We start from the raw sequence: 21,793 nt of genomic DNA, 5'->3' as shown, positions 1-21,793 counted from the left end.
GTTGCTATCGATGATTTGAACACTCGGGTAGCTAATTTGGAGACAAGGTTTGGTAGTACCGAAAATGAACCTGACCATCAAGGAGAAAACCAACCCTCCGTTCACCAACCAACAACTGTTGAAAATGAGGAGTCATCTGATGGTTCCCACATCCATGAACCCACAAACAAAGAACATGAAATTGCCTCACCAAATTCCCCTTCAAAATACCAAGCAATTTCTTCAAAACTGTCCATTGACAATGAGCAAATCCTGTTTCCACCCAGGATTGACAAAATCAAAAACAAAAACAAAACTCACAAAAACATCCCCAAAAATACCAATGTTGGAACCATGGGAAAACATCAAAGGGTATTCAATGATCTGGGAATAACATATGGCACCGCTCTGGAGATACTTGCTTCAGAAGGAATGCTCCAACCCATTGGTCCGACTCCGGACAAACCCGAACACAAAAGAGCCCGATTCTGGGATGGTAATGCCTATTGCCAATACCATCAAGGCAAGGGCCATGACACCGAAACTTGTTTCAAACTCAAGCATGTCATTCAAGATATGATCGAAGCTGGCAAAATCATAATTGTACCTCACTGTCAAGACAATCCTCTTGAATGTCTCAAGCCAAACAGCAAGGTTAAACGTTCTCAAAGGACATTCACCAACCTCAACACAACCTATGCCGCATCTCTTCAAAAGCTCATGACTGAAGGGAAGCTACAACCAATCGGGCCCACTCCGGACCCGTCTGAATGCAACAAGTCCCGATTCTGGGACGGCAGTGCCTATTGCCAATATCATCAAGGAAGAGGTCATGACACTGAAACATGCTTCAAGCTGAAACATGTTCTTCAAGATATGATCGACAACCATCAACTGATAGCTTCATCCCTATGCCAACCAAGTGATGAAGAAAACCCTAATGAACATCTCATTCTGCAAGGAGATGAGAGCCTCATGGACTATTATCCTCATATCCTTCCCAACAACGAGAGTGAAGTGCTCAAGTGGGTCAATGCTCAAGACCAGACATTCAAGCCGCTGGATGCTGCGAAAGAAACCTTCGAGGAGGAACATGATGATTAGGAGTTCGTATCTACGATTAAGTCTGAGTCCGAGTCCGAGTCTTAGGCTTTCTCATATCTATCCTAGTGTCTGTCCTTTTATTCCTAAGTGACAAATCAAAATTGTCCCCATGAGTCACATGTACTCATCGAGTCTGTGTTAACCTCTTATTTATCTAAATAAAGGCACAACTTTCATATACCTTTTTCTCCTCTTCCTTCACCATTTCCCGTTGACAACGAGAATTGATTTGAGAATTGATTTAAAACGAACAATATGTTCCAATTCAATGTGAGTACACTCGAGTGACGTTCCGTACCGAGTAAGCAGAGGACTCGATACTCCGTGTCCATTTCTTTACCTATTCCATGTCTGGCAATAGAAACCTTTCAATAGCACCCAATTTAGAACGAGCTTCTATCAAAGGGATCCTACGACGAACCTAGATAAAAAACCAGAACATCTCCTTGTTCATGATCAATGACGGAAGGCAAGCCCATTCCCCACGAAAACATCCCATCACCAATTATCAACCTCTCACCAATGGGTACATCCCCGTCTACACCTCTACCTTCCTCGAACGAAGGACAACAAAAAAACCAATATCCAAAGCGAAAGGCGAAAATCCAAGGCCCAAGCCAATAGCCATTCACCCGAAGCCAAAGCGAAAGGCCAAAATCAAAGGCCCAAGCCAAAAGCCATTCGGCCAATAGCCATTCATCCCAAGGCCAAAGCCAAAGCCAAAACAAAGGCAAAAACCAAAGCTAAAGCGAAAGCTAAGGCAAAAGCCAAAACAAAAACGGGATAGTGAAATTCAAATTCACTATTTTCGCAAATTTCAAACGACGAAATTTTAAACCGTCATTTCAAATTAAAAAATAAACAAGATAGTGAAATTCAAGTTCGCTATCTTCACCGGCTTCAAACGACGAAAATTAAAACCGTCATTTTCAAATCAAAAAACGAAACAGTGAAATTCAAATTCACTATTTTCACAATTCCAAACAACGGAATTAAAAACCATCCCATTCAAAAAACGAAATAGTGAAATTCAAATTCGCTATTTTCCCACAATTTCAACTGACGAAATTCAAAACCGTCACTTTTCAAAAAAAATGAAATAGCGAAATTCAAATTCGTTATTTTCCCACAATTTCAAATGACGGATTTAAAAACCGTCACCTTCCAAACTTCGGACCAACAAATCCAACACCAACATCCAAAGCCCAGGACCAACAAGTCCAAAGCCCAGGACCCATGAGTCCAACATATAAAGTCCAGGACCAACAAGTCCAAAGCCCAGGACCCATGAGTCCAAAATACCAAGTCCAGGACCAACAAGTCCAAAGTCCAGGACCAACAAGTCCAACACACCAAATCCCGGACTGACACGTCGAAAACACCAAACACTAAAACCTCAACCAAAACTCCTTCACCCCCTAAGTCCTTCTACAGACTGTTACAAGGAGACCTATCTAGGATCCTGGGGATTCCCCTCAAGATCATAACCAAAACTGCTTCACCCTTAAGTCCTTCTAGAGACTGTTGCAGGGAGACCTATCTAGGCTTCTGAGGATTCCCCCTCAAGCTCGTAATATCACACCTTAACCTTTAAGGTCCAGACATGGAAATCTGATCCCATGTTATTTACCAACCATTTCATGCTCAGGCCACATCAAGCCGGAGACCCCATTCCGCACCACACTACAAGCCGTTACCTATCGGCCTAAATACCACAAAATTCTTGCTCCAGATCTTTATATGTTAAGCAAACCCATTATTACCAACCTCCACATTCCCTAATGTTGAAGCCATTTTTCACCACAATCCCCACAGAATCCTCGAATGCTTTGCTATCGAGAACGGGACATACCTAATATACCCTTAGAGTCCACTTTTTAGTGTGCTCAAATGATAAGGAACATTTTCACAAATTACACCTCTTCGATTCATGATCAAGAGGTATTTATCTCCAATCAACCTTTTAGTCACCAAACGGAATTTTCCGTCGTGACCCTCGAACTCCAGATTGTTATCTGTTAAACAAACCTGTTATTACCAAGCTCCACATTCCATAATGTCGAAGCCATTTTCACCCTGACCCAGATACGGAGTCCTCGAATGCTTTGCTATCCAGAACGGGGCATACCTAATCTACCCTTAGGGTCCACTTTTTAGTGTGCTCACATGATAAGGAACATTTTCAAAAATTACACCTCTTCGATTCATGATCAAGGAGGAATTATCTCAAATCAATTTTTCGAGTCACCAAACGGCTTTTACCGTCGTGACCCACACACTTAAAGGTCCTAACATCTCGCTTAGGCACACACATTCTGAACTACGATCTGGTTTGATTTCACACCACGTGAATACGTAGGCAGTCCCTCAAGGACACAACCATCCACCTTAAAATCACTTTAAGGTCCTAACAACTCGCTTAGGCACACACATTTTGAACTACGATCTGGTTTGATTTCACATCACGTGAATACGTAGGCAGTCCTTCAAGGACACAACCATACACCTCAAAATCACTTTAAGGTCCTAAAACTTAACTTAGGCACACACATTCAGAACTACGATCTGGTTTGATTTCGCAAACACGCGAATAAGTAGGCAGCCCTATTACAAGGACGCAACCACACCCCCACACACATTCAATTTTCACACCTTCAATTTGCAACCCATTGCACACACACTCAGAACTACGATCTGGTTTGATTTCGCAAACACGCGAATACGTAGGCAGTCCTATTACAAGGGCACAACCGCATACTCCTTTCAAAACATTTCCAATTTTCAATCCTCAATAACCATTTCGAACTACGATCTGGTTTGATTTATAAACACGCGAATACGTAGGCAGTCCCCCAACAAGGACACAACCGCACACCCATTTCAATCTCAACCATCAACATCAATCCTCAAAACCAGCCCACCCAGCTGCAGAAAATTAATCTCATACTTCTTTACTGGGGGCTTCTTCCTTAAGACGTCGCCCATTTCTTGTTTTGTCAAATTCCCACCTTCTCAGTCTGAGGGCTTCTCCTTCGAGACGCCACCCATCCTTTACCTTCAAACATCTTTCGAGTCTCAACTACAGTCCAAAAAAATGCCCATAGCCTAGTGCTCGGTTCGGACAATGACAAGGTCTTGGTTCCGCTCTCCGAATCATTGTACCTTGAGAAGGGATCTCAAACAAGCAAACGGAGGCAAAGATGTCTGGAGAAGTTAATCAATTCATGTTCCCCAGCCGAGCGAACCTCCTACTCCAGGGATTTGATACGCGTTGTCACCCTTTCTTGGCTAGGAATTGCACTTACATGTGCAAAGTCTGTCAGAGTCACCCCCGTGTCGTGTCGATACTGAGTTGGCATCACGTTAACGACTGCCCATTTGTCAGTCTGTCAGTGTGCGTCTTTGTGAGTCAGTATCCCAACGGTCACGTGTCTCCGATCTGTCGAATCGCGGATCTACGAGCAACAAATTTCAACTCCTAACAGCTTTCTAGCTTCACAACTTTCAAAACTTCTATCTCCCCTCACGCGGGATATTACGTGCTAATTGCTTACATGCTTATGTGCTTATACGTTTGCGTGCTACATGCTTGTCTATGCGACTGCGGATTTGTGTGGTCACTAACCATGCAGGTAATCATGAGAAGACAAACTCACTCCAACTGGGTACTGGGTTCTTCCCAACAAACGGCGATCCATCAAGTCCAAGGGCTTTAACCCCATCGATTACATGGTTGGCGAGCCTCAGAACGCACTTTCAACTTGGCTGGAGAGCCTCAAAACGCACCACCTTCAACACAGCTGGCGAGCCTTTGTCCGCAAACACGCGAGGACATATCCGAAGATGCCTCAGGTATGACTCCTTCCTATTGCTGGCGAGCCTTACAACGCACCATGGCTGGCGAGCCTTACAACGCACCGCGGTGGGCGAGCCCCTTCACATCCGCATCAAGCTGGCGAGCCTTTGTCCGCAAACAAGGTACAACTCAAGGACGTATCCCGAAGATGCCTCGGGTACGACTCCTTATCACAGCTGGCGAGCCTTTGCACGCACACAAGATATGACTCAAGGACATATCCCGAAGATGCCTCAGGTATGACTCCTTCCTATGGCTGGCAAGCCTCAAAACGCACCGCCTTCAACACCGGCTGGCGAGCCTTTGCGCGCAAAAGATTCAAGGATGTATCCCGAAGATGCCTCAGGTATGATTCCTTCTTATGGTCAAGTAGCCTTTATACGTAGTCTAATGGACTTTAAACGACCCGAATCGGAAGTCGACAGACTCTAAACTGTTCCCGATGGCAGGTCCTTGACTCGAATCCCTGAGTCGCCTCGACGTCGCCCTTCCCGACGGCAGGTCCTTGGCTGAAACCCTTTTGAGTCACCTCGACGTCGCAATGGTCTTCACGTTGTAATCTTCGATTGACATGGAGATCATACTTTGACTTTCGCCCTGTCCAAGCCTCTAAATCACGGTCAAAGTGGGGGCTCAGTAGTACCCGAGATCGCACCTTCCAAAAACCACCCGATGATGATCGGACTATAACGTGTTTTTGATATGCGTGCGTGGATTGGCTATACATGAGACGGTTTAATGCACTACTCGAATATGAAAAATGATTTCAAGAGTTTTCTAACTTCATTTGCATTAAAATAACACTATTTAGAGTTAAAACCGTCTTCGGACCCAAAACCGACTCAGAAACCCGCAACTCGAGTCCACCCGAGTCAAACCAAATCTTGAATGTCAAAAATAATGCCATGAATGTCTTTATCATGTCATTTCCATTAAAATAACTCTATTTAGAGTTAAAACCGTCTTCGGACCCAAAACCGACTCAGAAACCCGCAACTCGAGTCAACCTGAGTCAACCCGAGTCAACCCAAATCTCGAATGTCAAAAATAATGCCATGAATGTCTTCATCATGTCATTTCCATTAAAATGACCCTATTTAGAGTCTAAACCGACATCGAGCCAAAAACCGACTCGAAATTCAAATCCCGACTCACACGGGTCAAACCCGAGTCAAAGACACAAAATACCTACCCCAAATATCACCCAAGATGAAGCTTACACGGCTAAGCAACCATCAAAGACCACAAATCACAACCAACAAAACATTGGTTAGAACAAATGCAAAATCCAAATTTGCGAAAGGGACAGTACACCCCATTGAGTCACGGGGTGGCTCGCGCCTCAATGGGGTGTCTCCTTAGCCTCCAAGCAAAATCGACCGACCTACCATCCCACATTTCTCTATAAATACCCACCATCACACACCATAATATTCACGCGAGCGTCTGCCCCTTCACCTCTCCCTTAAACATCTATACTCGACTTCCTAAGTCACAAAATCGACACGTGTTTACGACCTACCGATCGTAAACACAAGCCTTACACATATTGTTTGGTACCGTCTCCGTGCATTCGACCGACCCATTCGACCAACTCAACTCATTAATCAACATGTTTTAATTAACATATTTTCAACATATTTTCAAAACCAAATCCTTTTTTGAGGCACTCTTTTAAACTTCTTTGATCGTGAGTAGTCGCAACGAGAAAACCGTCTCTAAAGTCGTCTACATCGCAAACATCAATACACGTAAGTTTGAGGGTGTAAATATCTCACTTTAATTCATGTCTTTACTGTTTTGATGAGTCTATAAGCACGAACGATGCATAACACGATTCAAATTTAGGATAGACGAGCCAAAACCGAGTTTTGGCCTTAGACAGAAGCCCTTTGCTATGCAAGGTGGCTCGCGCCTCATGTAGGTGTCCAGGTCAGACTCATCCGTGTTTGTTCTCGTCTTTCCTCTTTATTTCGTTTCTTATTTGTAATCGGTTTTTACCGTTTCAAATGTTTCAAATCATTTTTATGACAAACTTTTTAACCATAAATTATAATCATCCTTGGTTCTTTATACCATGACGGTTTATTCCGTGACTCGATGATATTATTGGTTAATTACATTTTAATGGGTATTTTAACACCCTTTTCTTTATTTACCATTTTTCTCATTTATTTACATTTGTAAATATATTAGTCATAATTCATAATCATCCTTGGTTCTTTATACCATGTCGGTTTAATCCGAGTACGATGACAAACTTGACTAATTACAAATAATTGAACTTAACATAATTAGTTCAAATCAAACATTTTCATTTTACCATTTTATTATGCTTTTCAAAACATGCAAATCCGACAACGAATATTACTAACACAATAGTAATTATTCCGAGTCATGCAAATCATATTTGCAAATCTTTCATCATAAATACGGTTTTAAATAACATTTTCAAAAACCAGGAGACGCCCCCTTGGGTCGGCTCATGGCTCGCGCCTCAAGGGACCGCCTGTTTTCACATTTTAAAACCAGGGCAGAGCCCCTTCCATCGCCAATAGGCTCGCGCCTTAACAGGGCCGCCGGCACTGATTCGCCTCGTTTTTAGCACTTGTCTAGGACGATCCCGATTACGGTTAATCCGAATATATGACGGATCAGATTGACAAGCTTACGTTTTTACACTTTGTCATTTGACACCCTTTTTCAATAAATGGATCGTGTTAAGCATCATAACCCGAATTTGGTAAATGGATGTTTAATTTCCGTTCTCACATGCAAATCAATCTAAATCCAACTTGACATCTTATGCTTGATACTTGGATTAACAAACCGACTTAGAAAGCTCACATGTTACGTTAAAACTTTTGGATGTGCATTCATGCATTTACACCGTTTTATCAACTTTTGCACTTAAACAACCACGATCTATCAGTAGAGGCCGCTAACGCGGGCGGGATCGGGTGTCCGATTAAAAGGCTTCCCAATACGTACCCTCCCCCCTTACTCAGAACCTTTGGATAGTGGATGGCCTTATCCAGGGCGTACGAGAGTCATTTTAGGCATAGAATGCTAAAAGGGGGACGAGTCCTTATCTTTAGTACCTATGTCAAACACCGCTTTTTGCCTTGATTGACCTAGGTATAAAGTGGATTCGAACGGGTTCCAAGCATCCCACAAATGCTTGGTGGCGACTCCGAACATCTCTAATCGTTTCGAGACCTTTGCCGAGATGAAACCGACCAATCTAAAGCGATCCGGTCGAAAGCATTTTCAACGCCGCCGAGCGTGGCTTTCAATAGACCGCTGTACGTCCACAGAATGGCCTGGCGTGCAGGTGGCCCGTGACCGTGGACCGGTAGGCGGCCCCAAATCCGCAGACCGAGACGTGGCCCATGTCCACAATATCATAAGATGAGTATTAATTTGGTCTAAATAACTAACAAGAAGGTGATTAATATAATGAATCAAACAAGGCATGCACTTAATTGGCGAAATTTGGAGGAATCGCGTGGATTTAAACGAAATCAAATTGGAACAAATTAAGAGTGATGGGAAAACTATTTACATCGTTTAATTAGCAATAATTAAGAGGATAAAATGGAGTAGAAAACTTAAGTCCAAGCAATAATCATCCACAATGAAGTTTTAGAAAAAAATTAAAGAGTTTTTGGTATTTTTACTATGAGAAATGATGAAGAAATGCAAGAAACAAGGTAATGATACAAATCTTGCGAATTTCACAACCCAAAAATGGCACTCGGTCGCGTGCTGAGTCTACTCGGTCAAGTGAAAGTCCACTCGGTCGAGTGCCTTCTCCACTCGGTCGAGTGGCAGGGTTCATTCGGTCGAGTGACTGGTACTCGGTCGAGTACTAGCTCGCACTCGGCTGGGTGCTTCTCTATGGTTTGCAATTTCCGACTAAGGATTACTTTTCTTATACTAGCAACTATTTTACTAACAACCATTACTAATCACACTCTAACTATAGCATTAATGAAATTCAAACATATATACGGTATTGAAATGCTAAAGGACGGGGCTAAGACTCCTCGCACACTAACACATAATAAGCTTTCCCAAAACATGTCATACGTATCATTACTTTAATCCAACTCTTACATGTTATCACATACCATATGAACAATTATATCAACCAAAAATCCTATCAACCATTCAAATTAGGGCTTCAAAACTCATCATATTCAAACACACAATACTCATACAAATAAATGCATTTCATATGAAACAATTCTCTACTCATATTACATATACCCCATTCAAGTAGACATTACCATTTCATCCTTTCAACTATCATATGTTATCATTCACCACACAACCACTATATCATGCAAGATGCTCAACAAAACTATACACAAGTATATCATGCAACATTTTACTTCACGTTTCCCGACTCATAGCCACCCACACAGTGACCAACCGAAACAATAGGATCTACTTTTGAAATGAGGGATCCTTCTCACCCAAAACCAACATCATATTGTACTCATGTCGAGTTCATTTTATTAGACACACCTATGTTCATTTTCGTTAATTGGTTTAGGTTCCAAAATCGTCGCTCTGATACCACTTTGTAACACCCCCTTCTTACCCATCCAAGGTAATTAGGAGATGTTACCATCTCGGTTTCCCGAGGTGGTCAATCGGAGATACAATCAAGAAACATTTATTATAAATAACAAGTTTAGTGATTACAAAACACGAATGAATAAATAAAATATTACAACTCGTGACTACTATCTATGTTATCTATCAACTATCCAAGTACTCGACTCCAAGTCCAAAGCGCAAACCAAATCCCGATCACGTCAACAAGCAAAACTTGTACTTAAGCTGCTCCCCATATGATCGGAAATATCATATGGATCGACATAGGCCACCCCGGAAATAGGTGACAATTACACAGACACAACAAACGTCGGTTTCAATAAATAAAGTGTGACACGACTCGAGTGTGTGAATATGCAAATATGATATGAATGTCATGCTATCAAACAATCACCACCACGGTACCGGGACACGCCCAGACATACCGACAACCACACTGGTACCGGGACACGCCGAAACATACCAACAACCACAAACAGGTACCGGGACACACCTGACGTGCGGGTCCGTAAAACCAACCGGATCCCCTGCCAGACGTCGTGTCTCAACCACACGAGTCCCTTCGTAACTCATGGAGTGGGAAGCTATAAGAGGCGACTTAAGCGTAAGACGGTCTCCCAACCGTCTTCTAAATAACCAAGTAACACCACCAAACAATCACAACCGTCATATTCTCCAATATACATGACAAATACAATAATGCAAGATACCACACACCATATACCAATTACCGACTCATCAAGTCATCTTAACCAATATCATGTTATAATGCAATCCAACCAACATACTTATCTCCTTAATGATACTATTAACCACTAAACATGTTATAATGCAATTACTCTAATTATGTGACATTAATTACAACATTAACCAAAACATATGCAATGACCACATTATTGAAACCGAGTAGGATTAACCTACCTTTTAGCATTCTTTATAAGAAATCCGAAACCACCAAGCATCCATATCATAAAATCGTCTCATCCTACATAATTCCATAACAACTATCACAAAGCATCCTACAACAACTAATACTACTAATTACTCTCTAATTACTTCACTTAATTCATCAATCCCTAATTAAAATCCCATCATACCACTACTAGCAAGGTTAGGGTTTACTATTTAAAGAACAAAGGGAGAAGGTGAGTATAAACTTACAAGTGCCAAAGGATGAGCAAGAACAAGAGTTAGGGAGTGAATCTTCAAAGGAATGAACTAGATCTTGTGGGTAATGTGTAGTGTATAGTTTATGAGTTTTAGAGAGAGAAAGGGATAAGGTGAGGAGTGAAAAATGGGAAGGAAATCTGAAAAGAGGGGGTTAAAGAGATAAGGTTTAGACGCGTTTCTAATGATAGCGATAGGGTACTCAATCGAGTGCTCGGTTCACTCGGTCGAGTGACACACAATCAGGAGCTCTGGATTGCTGTCCAGAGGGCACTCGGTCGAGTGCTAGTGGCATTCGTTCGAGTGCCACCTCCACTTGGTCGAGTGCCGCTGCACTTGGTCTAGTGTCAGCTGTACTTGGTCTGCTGCCAAATGCACTTGGTCTAGTGCTAGCTGCACTTGGTCTAGTGCCAGTTGCACTTGGTCTAGTGTAGAATCATACTTTACTTCCGAGTAGACGTGGGTCCCCTCACGTGTCCCGAGCCAGGATTTTGAGAGCTATATGATCTTAATATTACTTATTTAAAATTATAAGATCTAACTTATCTCTTTTTTAAAGCGCCTTTCTACCCAAGTTGGGTTATGTTTATTAGGTTCAATTGTGTGAGTTTGGTGTTAAATTTCTATTTTGTGTAGGTAAAATGAATTCATGATGAAGATTTGTGCATTATGAAAACATATATCAGACTTACATGTACAATCTAATTTAATTATTTTTTGATATTATATCACGAAACATCTTATGGAATGTTGTATCAAATAAGGTTTGAGGGCTCGCCGAAGTGTTAAATCTCATCAACAAGATCATAGCGTTGAGCATAGTTTTAATTTGAGCAAAAATGTTCTGTATTTTGATTTTAATTCTTAAAATTGTGAATTTATGATTCTATCTTTAATGAACTCTAAGAAAATTAATATGATGAATAATAAAATTGAGCACCTATGATTTTAAATAGAACACGGTGAGATGACAAAACAAGTCTCTTATCAGGTGTTATTATTCATTTTCATCCGCGCCATGATATGGTTGTCATCTAATGTCTGTCTTATATATTTTCTTCTTTCGACCACCACCAACACTACCTTCTACTTTTCTTTTATATAGAGAGTATATTTTATATCACAAATTCTCATTTAAGACTGATATATCTGTCTTAAACTTAAAACGGGTCAGGTAATTGAAGTAAAACAAAAGTAGAATGCATAGGGAAAAACAACAAATTTGTCTTATATGCACATATGGGATGATACTTGACCCGTTTTAATGTTAAGACGGATATAAAAGAGACTACTTTATTTTATATTTACTAGATCACCCTCACAATGTTAGTGATATTTACAATGCGATTTATGGAATTCATGTTTTGCTCGATTATTGAAAAATGAGAAGAAAAAAAACTTTATTTTTTAAAAGTTTTAATCTAGTGTCCTATTACACAATGTATGTAGGATAATTAAAACAGTTTTCTTCAACGAGCCCGTGAATTTCACGAGGCATAAAACTAGATTTATTATAAAAAATAATGCTCTGGAAGAAAGATATAATCAAAATGGGGTTATGTTTGTTATGGTCAACACAGAACACTTAAAAACAGTTTATAACGAAGGGCTCAAGTGTAAGAGCATCTTCAATGGACAGTTCCAACACATTATAGCTAGATTTGTCATGTCGGTTTTAAGCTACTTTGCTTTTCGGTTACAAACCGCTCTAATGGAAAACACCCCCCGCTACAAAGCTTCTACAATGCTTTCGTACAACTCTCATTCATTCCCACTCCAATGGTAAGCTATTTGCTTGTAATTTTACAAATATTGCGAGTAAGTCACTAAAAGCAACCATTAGAATGCTCTAAGGCCCTGTTCTTTTGGACTGAAACTTATAGGATCTCGAATCAACTTATAGGATCTCGAATCGAATCGAATCGAACTTATAGAATCTCGAATCAACTTATAGGATCTCGAATCGATCCGAACTTATAGGATCTCGAATCGAATCGAACTTATAGGATCTCGAATCGAACTTATAGGATCTGAATCGAATCGAACTTATAGGATCTCGAATCGAATCGAACTTATAAGATCTGAACTTTTCTGAACTGAACTTATAGGAGCCGAACTTAACTTAATTTTATTTTATTTTATTTTATTTAACTTAACTATTACTATTATTATTACTTTATTATTACTATTACTATTATTACTATTACTATTACTATTACTATTACTATTTACTATTACTATTATTATTATTATTATTATTATTACTATTATTATTATTACTATTATTATTATTATTATTATTATTATTATTATTATTATTATTATTATTATTATTATTATTATTATTATTATTATTACTTGCCAAGAGAGAACATTGATAAAAGAAAAATTAGTGTAAAACACAAGGTAAAATAATAAAAATTTTCCCCTTTATATGTATTGGTTTGTTCATACATTATACTACGATTACATTATGATAACAAATAAATCACATATTATATCTTTTTTTCTAATCATTTATTTCCATATTATCATAATTCTCGTCACTTTCATCTTCACTACCACTCTCAACAACGGATCCATTACCTCGCTAAATGTTTTTGACTTTGTTTCGTACCTAATACATGGCCTTATTCCGCTTTTTATCAAACATGCCCAAATCTATTATGACGCTGAAATTATTAATGAGAGCAGTGATTTTTTTTTTTAAATAATAATGTATGTATCGAATAATTTAATTAATGTCAAATGTTTTTATATCGGTCTTTAAAAATAATACTCCGTATATAGCTTTTCTGAACTAAATTTATAGGATCTCGAATTTTTCGAATCAATTTATAGGATCTCAACCAAACTTATAGGATCTCGAATCGAATCAACTTATAGGATCTCGAATCGAATCAACTTATAGGATCCGAATCAACTTATTGGATCTCGAACTTAATCAACTTATAGGATCTCGAATCGAATCAACTTATAGGATCTCGAATCGAACTTATAGGATCTCGAATCGAATCGAATCAACTTATAGGATCTCGAAGTCAAATTAAGTGACTTTAAGTCCAAAAGAACATGGCCTAATTGTTTTTCTGTTTTTCATAGGATATAATTTGAAATTTTCATAGATTTTAGGTTAAAGGAAAAGTTGGACCATGCTAAAGTTTTTCTTGTATTTATTTTAAGAAGTTGACTTACATAGTGATACTGATAATGATGTTGAGTTAAATTGTAAAGTGGCTTAATAGTTTCACCCGTGTTAGTTTTATGCAAACCAAAATTTCGATATGGACGCGGTAATTTGTGCAAAACGGGATAAGCTAAAATTTGATCCAACATACACCCAAATTCAACACAGTTTCATTTTGCTAATTAACTTAGTTTTGAGCATTTATTTTATCGATTTAGAAATTATTGATTAATAGAAATTTAAAATGTGAGATAATGTGTAGTAATACGATAAGCTAACCTAGCTTGTAATCATCAAGCACCAGTGGTCTAGTGGTACTGTAGGGATGGCAACGGGCCGGATCTGGATAGGGTCCAATAGGATCCAGATCCAGATCCAGATCCGCGATGCGAAAGCGCGATCCAGATTCGTAGGGTCCAAAATTGTCGATCTCAGATCCTGACCTCACGGATCCGGTAGAGGGTCCCAGGTTCATGGTCCCATGTATAAAATATTAAAAAATAAAAAATAAAATTGAATTGACGAGAGCATGAATCAGTGGTCTATCCTCAATTCATCCATCTTCATTGTCAATTCTCAACCAACATAAAATAAGCTTCATTTTTACAAATCCAATTTTATAAGCTTCCTCAATTCATCCCGTCTTATGATAATAACAATAACAATCACGAAATTAACAAGAAATTAACAAACACGAAACACGAAACTAACATCCCACTACCAAATTACAACAACAAAACTGGCAATAATAGAGTTATAAAATCGGATTTTTAAAATTTGTACAAAAGTAAAGTGGAAAATCATTATGAAATGGAGGTAATATCAGCGAGATTATCTTGGTAAGACCCTATTTACTTCAGATTCGACTAATAATAGAGTTCTAAAATCTTCAGGTACCTTCTCTTCATCGATCGCCGGGGATAGTTATTGGCTGGGTCGACCGTCGGGTAGAAGCATTCAGGCGCTGGATCTGCTGGTGTTAGGCGGCGGGATAAGGGAGGGTTGAATTGAGAAGGGATTTAGGTTGAACAAGGGAGGGAATGTTACTGTGTACTTGTGTTATTGTGTTTTGTGTACTAGTTAATAAACGGGTTTGAGAAGGGATTTACGCATAACATAAAAGTCAGGCCATCATTTTCTTGATTTTTTTTTTTATATATATTAATATTAAAACGGGTCCTAGGGTCGGATCCGGGTCTAGCTTATCAGATCCAGATCCATTTTTAAACTCATGGATCCAGATCCGATCCAGATCCGTAGGGTCCGAAATATTAGGATCCATATCATATCCATCCGGGTAGGGTCTAGCGGATCTGGACCGGATCCAGGATCCGTTGCCATCCCTAAGTGGTAGAATAGTACCCTGCCATGGTACAGACCCGGGTTCGATTCCCGGCTGGTGCACATTATTTTTGGTTTGTCGGACAAATTTTAGTACGCGTTCGTAATCACCAAGATGAACTTCCAGTAGAACATTATACTCCGTAAAAGGGATGATGGAGCAGTTAGAGTTGGCTAGCGCATAGGCATCTTTCTTTTATACGTCTAAAATTGCATCTTCCGAGACAATATAACATTACTTTGAAAGCTCTGGGATCCTTATACTGCGACCATACGTTAGAACAATTGCGGAGAATATATGACTTAAACTCATTGATATTAAATACAAACGTAGCACACATGAATGAACAAGCATGATCACATTGGCGTTGGCCAAGTCTGTCTCACAAGAACTCGCATCCATTTGAGGACTTGGTTAGAATTCAGATCTCACAAATCACATTACAACTGACAAACATCCATAGCTCGGACAACTTAAGCTGACATTAAAACTTATCTACACCAACACCATCACGGAGAACCTCGTATGCCTCTCTGCTTCGGGTTTTCTTCACCCCGGCTGCGAAATGGAGCTTTGACCCATTGGAAGTAATGGAAGTTACTTTGACCCAGATCATTACCTTTGTCTTCAACCCTTCTATATCAGCTAGTTTACCTTTATCAAGGTACCCAGTCACAGTGGTGAAAAACCGCAAGACAGATGAATCCTTGTAACCCACTTCGCAAATTTGAGGTACATATACCGTAAGCTTCTTAGTTTGCTCATCAAACTCATAATGGGTTGCATCCCGAGGGAAGATACCTACTGCAATATCATACTCCTTTAGAAGATCTGGCAATGGCACTTGCATCTTACCTGCAAATTTATCTCTATAAGCAAAAAAACAAAGACAGCCACGACTGATTTTTCTGTTGTTTTGAAATGGATGAATCAAATTTCAAAACTACTGGAGCACCAACTCCCTTAAATTGACAATGAACCAACGTCGCAGGGAAATGAGGCAAAATTCAAAAAGCAGTTTGCATGGAAGCCACTGTACCAGGAAACAACAAAACATAACAAATCGAGAGAAGTTAATAATAGCATGTTAGTGGCTCCTTGTGATTAGGGATGTCAATTTCACCCGCATCCATCAAAACCCGATCCACCCGATCCTAAAAGATGGATGAAAACCCGATTTAAATGGATGGTGGATGGATGACGGATGAAACGGATGTGGATGATGGATGGGTTGGATGAAGAAATTCCACCCGCCATCCACCCGCCATCCATCCATCACCCGATTTTATTATTTTTTATTTAATTTTTTTTACATATAACACATTATTAAGATATAAAATATTTAAATTTTCATATTTTTCTACTCTCAATATAAATATTTTGTAAGCCTACCCACTAGAAAGTTAAACTAAATTAATTATCTAACTTTATTTTTGTAGAGAAAAAAAAATCATCATTTTTTTAAACTTGAAATTATAAATGCACAACACCCGTTTATCACCCGATCCACCCGTTTCATCCATGGATGATGGATGGATGGATGACGGATGATATGTTTCACGGATGACGGACGGGTTGGATGAGATTTTAAAAAGACGGATGGATGACGGATGAGGCTTCACCCGACCCGAACCCGATCCATTGACATCCATACTTGTGATTCCATCGACAATCCAAATATTGAGCATGATACTGGCAAGTAATGTCTCATTCTTCTACTACAGAGTATAAGCACCTCTCCTCTCCCTCTAGAATTTCAGCAGCAAATGTTTGTTCTGTTGGTAGGAGCCCGGTCCCTGCCTTCTTTTAAAGTTCATAGTTCATACACAGTCCAGTACATAAAATAGTAGATGCCTTGACCCCAACATTAACCTTTAGTACTAGTGAATACTTTGTATTCAATGTCAAGACATCAAACCTTGACCCCAATATTCTGCTACAACATCCGCCACAAATCCCACAGAAACTAATTGGCAGGGGATGCACATTTAAATGGCCTTCCATATTCAAGTTTAGGTCCATGAACAAGAACATCAATACACAATGCCTTTAAAGATATATATGTGGTGCTGTTGTGGGGGGGCACTTGATAAGATATGACATCCAACGTATAATATAGAAATATAATAAGATCTCGAAAATATAACAAGCTATATATCCAACTGTCTACTCCAATGCCAACGCACGATCCATCTTCTGCCCCAATAGATATGAAAAAAGAGGCTGGAAGCATTTATCTACGTAAACCCAAGATAAAAAGTCGAATTGCAAAGCGTTCACACCAGAAAGCAAATAGTGTATATATATATATAAGGAGCAAAAACATCTCAAACCTTTGAGTTTATTGACTATCCACTTGGTGCCCTCTCCAATGCTGCTTCCCAGTGACTAACAATAAACAGGATAGAATTCAGGCCATATTCTTAAAACAAAATGCCTGGAGTTATACACAACATAGACCAGCAAATAGAAACAGCAACAACCTAAACAACACGCTACTGCAGAAATCTTGGAAACCGGTTCAGCTATAGCTTACAATGAAAAAATAAGCTTTAGTATGCAATACGTAAGTTTTTACCAAAACGGACTCCATCGGAACAATATCATCCTTGTATGTTGATAATTCTAAATACCACTGTGACTTTACCAATACATTCCTGACTCAAAATGGAGAGTCGACCTAAATTCTGGATCTTAAGAAGAAGTGAAGAATTAACGCATTCGACAAATATTGCTGACATTTGGCCACAATGGCCACAATCTATTATGTTACACGGTTACTAATCCCACATTTATACCATGTACGATAAAGAAAAGGACCACAAGGCACAAGCTAATAAGCTCTTCATGTGCAAGGAAACCGGTTGTCAAGTACTAACACACTGCCCTCCTTTAAAAAGTCCTACGGAGATCCTTCGAAAAAGAGAAATTTGAACGTGTATGACCAGTACTATGTGTTTGTAACAACAAGCAATACAGGAGGCAGAAGTTTTAAATTTGCTATTTAGTTTGATCTAATCCATGGAAAAAAAAGGCATAATCACTACCAGACTTCCGGGTAAAGACATTATTAGGCTGGAGGAATAAGAATCCATGTGAACTAAAGAAAGTGACAAAGTGAGTTTCTTAGTCGAAATTCAACTAACGATTTACTTTTTTTCTAATGACAACCCTAACATTTAATCAAGAGCAAAAAAATGCAACTGAACCTAAAATTTGAAATATTTGCGAATTAGCTCAATATGGAGAAAGACAAATCTTTTAGATTCAGGAGGACAAATTTTTCTCAGTACGCTTGTGAATCCACCATATGAGTTAAAGTCATATAGATGGAGTTTTGGATACCGATTATGCACTACGTAACGTAGTCTTTAAATCAGAATTCCGACACACAAAAAAAAACCTTGTATTTATGTAATAGCACCTTTGACTAGGAATTGCAATTCTCAAAATCCGGCTTATTGGGGCATCATCATCTATGAGGTAACCTCCAACCTCTTAATTCTCAGATTTTTCATTATATGGATTGCTACTTTAGAAGCAATGCAACTATGAAAAGATCTTCAGATATTGTGCAAAATATGAATAGATAGTGCATAAAGCCATCACAGTTCAGATATGGCGATAAGTTCATGGAAGGAAGTTTGCTTAGGCTGACAGTATGTCAACACTTTTCCCTGAACATTAACCTCAATGGTAACATTTGGGCAAACAGAATTACATTTCATTCAAAAGGCTAGCTATGTCTTCTATCAATCACCCTTTCTCCTCCAACTGTCATCATCGCAGAGAATTATACGGAGTATGTTTTTAACTAATCCAACCCATTCCTAGTTCTACTGAAGAAAAGAACTCGATCCTATTCCATTAAATCAAATAATCAACACCTTCAATAGCACAGCCAAATTGGTAATCTACAAAATGTTTCAGTATTATGGCAACAACATAACTCAAGAGTCAATATCACTTGAAAAGGTATTAGTCAGGCAAACTGGTCAAGGTAGAACAAGAGGTCATAAAGGCAAGAAAGCTAAAATGGGAAGCTACTCCTTTATCGCCCCTTGAATTTACAGGGAATGGCACAGTTCACAGCTCAAAGGCCTAAAGGTATAGAAAAATGAATGCTTAGCACTTAGCAGAAGGTATCAAACTAGGATATTGATTAACTATGGAGCACGCCAATAACACTAATGTCAAATTTTATTTATTAGGAAAAATTTATAAAAAATGCAGGTTTACTAGAACAACTCTAGAGGAGCTAAATAATTAGTTAACTATTTCCTGCAACTCTATGACATCAAATTTTATAAACTCGACTCGTCTATAAAGGCTCACTAAATATTTCTCATTAATAAATGAGGGACTAATATATAAGACCTTTGTACAGTGAAAAACAAAAAAACACATATTGATTGTTTAAATGAGTGTTTAACAAATAAACGGGATGGACGATTTCATTATGTAAGACGGGTCTTATTCCATAATTTGTGATGACCGAGTCATTATAGCATAAAACGATTAACAAAAAAGAACAAGAGTTAGCTCAAGTGGTAAAAACTGTTTTACTCCAACCGTGAGGTTGGGGGTTCGATTCTTACCCGCGACATAATGCGCGCTCATTTGAACAAAAAAAAAATTAACAAAAGATGTCGCCCTTTAAGCAAATGACAGCCTCAAATCCTGAATACAAGCCAGGATAGTATCAAACAATTGAATTCCATGATCCGGGCATTTATTTATTACCAGATTCAACAATCAGCTTATCATAAAGTTGTGAAATAATTCTATAATACAATTATGACCAAAAAAATAGATATTCCAGTGTTATTAAATAGATGATGAAGCAGAAAACAATAAAAAAAACCAGATAAAATTAACAGAATTGAACATGACATAATTGCATGATTAAGAAGAAGAAGAAGAAGAAGAAGAAAAGATACATACATTAATGTCATTACCAACAGAATTGAACTCTTTGTTGGCTTTTTGGCCTAACCAATAAGATCCCACCTTGTTAAATATTTGATCCATCTTCTTTGATTAATTTAATCTAAATGAAATTACAGAAAGATTGAAACTTTATGATGATCCCTCAGAAACCCTTTTTTTTTTCAGCTGGATTTCTGAGTTTTGATCTGTTCAAACAAAGGGATATCAAGTTGGGGACAAGGGGAGGAAAGTACGATAGCACCTACGTAACACAAATTCTCATTATAGCTGTTCAAACAAAGGGATATCAAGTTGGGGACAAGGGGAGGAAAGTACGATAGCACCTACGTAACACAAATTCTCATTATTTTTTTTTTTTTGGTCTAAATCATCCGGTAATTCGAACCACATTGGGCCGACTAATCCGGATTTCGGGGCGTGTCCAAGGATTACGGTATTTAAACCCCTCCCAATCGCAGTTGTGGGGGATCGATCCGCAGACCTCCCTACCAAGCGCAGCCCCATGCTACCACTGCGCCAACCAACGATTGGTACAAATTCTCATTATAGATGTGAGATATACGTCTATACAGACAAGTCAAATATCCACCCTTACTTGACAAGTTCCTTGGGAAATTTCTAGTATTATCAAGGATGTGAAATTAGACCTTCATTTTTTCGATGAAGTGATAATTAAACATTGCTTTCGTGCAGCCAACAAGGTTGCTGACTTCATGACTTCTATTGGACATTCATGTCCAACTCTTTCGAGGTGGTTTGATAGCCGGTGGCTTCAACTTACCTCCCTCATTCGAAAGGATGAGATATGTTGGTCTTACCCTAGAGGATCAACCTAGTTTTCTTTCCTAATTAAAAAAAAAAAAAAAAAAAAAAGTCAAATATCCACCCACTTTAATCATATGATAGGTAATCTATACTATATACTAGGTTGAAAGCCCGTGCGTTGCAACGGGTTAATTAACTTGGTTATAGTGAAAAAAATGTTATAAAACATTAATGTTTACATCTAATCATTTGTTTACATATGATTAAAATATCTCTTTCAAAGAAAATATGCACGTCTACCGTTTATTGATTATGCGAGAAAAATAAATAATAAATAAATTTTGCTATTAAAGAGACAATAATAGAAACTCTAATAAGAGATCTCTAATAAGACAATACTTAAGAGATTTTAAAAAAAAATTGGTTGATATTTAAGTTCCAAAGATGACTCCTATTTATAATCATAGGTTCACCCCACCTTATAGTAATTTTCCGATGTGGGACAATTCGACTATTTATACATTATATATTAATAACACCTACATTATTTTTCAATATGGAACAAATAACGTTGTCAAAAATACACTATTTTTTTCGCACCCAGTTTGACATCCAACCCAATTAATAATGAGAAAATACTATACTATGTTCGTACGATTTTTCTATACTTTTATATATGATATGATTTTTTTTCTAAGTATATTATTTGTCCCACATTGAAAAATAATGTAGGTGTGGTGAATATACTACATATAAATAGTTGAATTGTCCCACATCAAATGATTATCAGGGTGGAGTTTCCTAAAAATTAATTTAG

The 21,793-nt window shown here is 38.5% G+C and overlaps 1 protein-coding gene across 1 annotated transcript; it reads right to left on the bottom strand.

Moving 5' to 3' along the window:
• Positions 1 to 15,559: 15,559 nt before the first annotated feature.
• Positions 15,560 to 20,511, bottom strand: LOC141653590 (uncharacterized protein At5g01610-like). Its single transcript, XM_074461418.1, has 3 exons — positions 20,206 to 20,511; positions 17,595 to 17,649; positions 15,560 to 16,116 (listed from the first exon to the last, which is right to left on the bottom strand). Exons 1-3 carry the CDS (start codon positions 20,290 to 20,292, stop codon positions 15,746 to 15,748), a joined length of 513 nt encoding a protein of 170 aa, XP_074317519.1. The 5' UTR covers positions 20,293 to 20,511; the 3' UTR covers positions 15,560 to 15,745.
• Positions 20,512 to 21,793: the final 1,282 nt, after the last annotated feature.

This window comes from Silene latifolia, chromosome 4 (assembly GCF_048544455.1).
Source record: "Silene latifolia isolate original U9 population chromosome 4, ASM4854445v1, whole genome shotgun sequence".
Classification (NCBI taxonomy): domain Eukaryota; kingdom Viridiplantae; phylum Streptophyta; class Magnoliopsida; order Caryophyllales; family Caryophyllaceae; genus Silene; species Silene latifolia.
The sequence above is the reverse complement of the archived record's forward strand: the minus strand, read 5'-3'. Positions and strand labels throughout refer to the sequence as shown.

Bases quoted from the DNA above. Each gene is read 5' to 3' on its own strand.
- LOC141653590 (XM_074461418.1), bottom strand. From the start codon at position 20,292: ATGGATCAAATATTTAACAAGGTGGGATCTTATTGGTTAGGCCAAAAA. The intron at 17,650-20,205 runs GTATGTATCTTT...GTTTATTGTTAG, and splicing joins CTGTTGGTAATGACATTAAT to TCACTGGGAAGCAGCATTGG. The intron at 16,117-17,594 runs GTTTGAGATGTT...ATAAATTTGCAG, and splicing joins GATAGTCAATAAACTCAAAG to GTAAGATGCAAGTGCCATTG.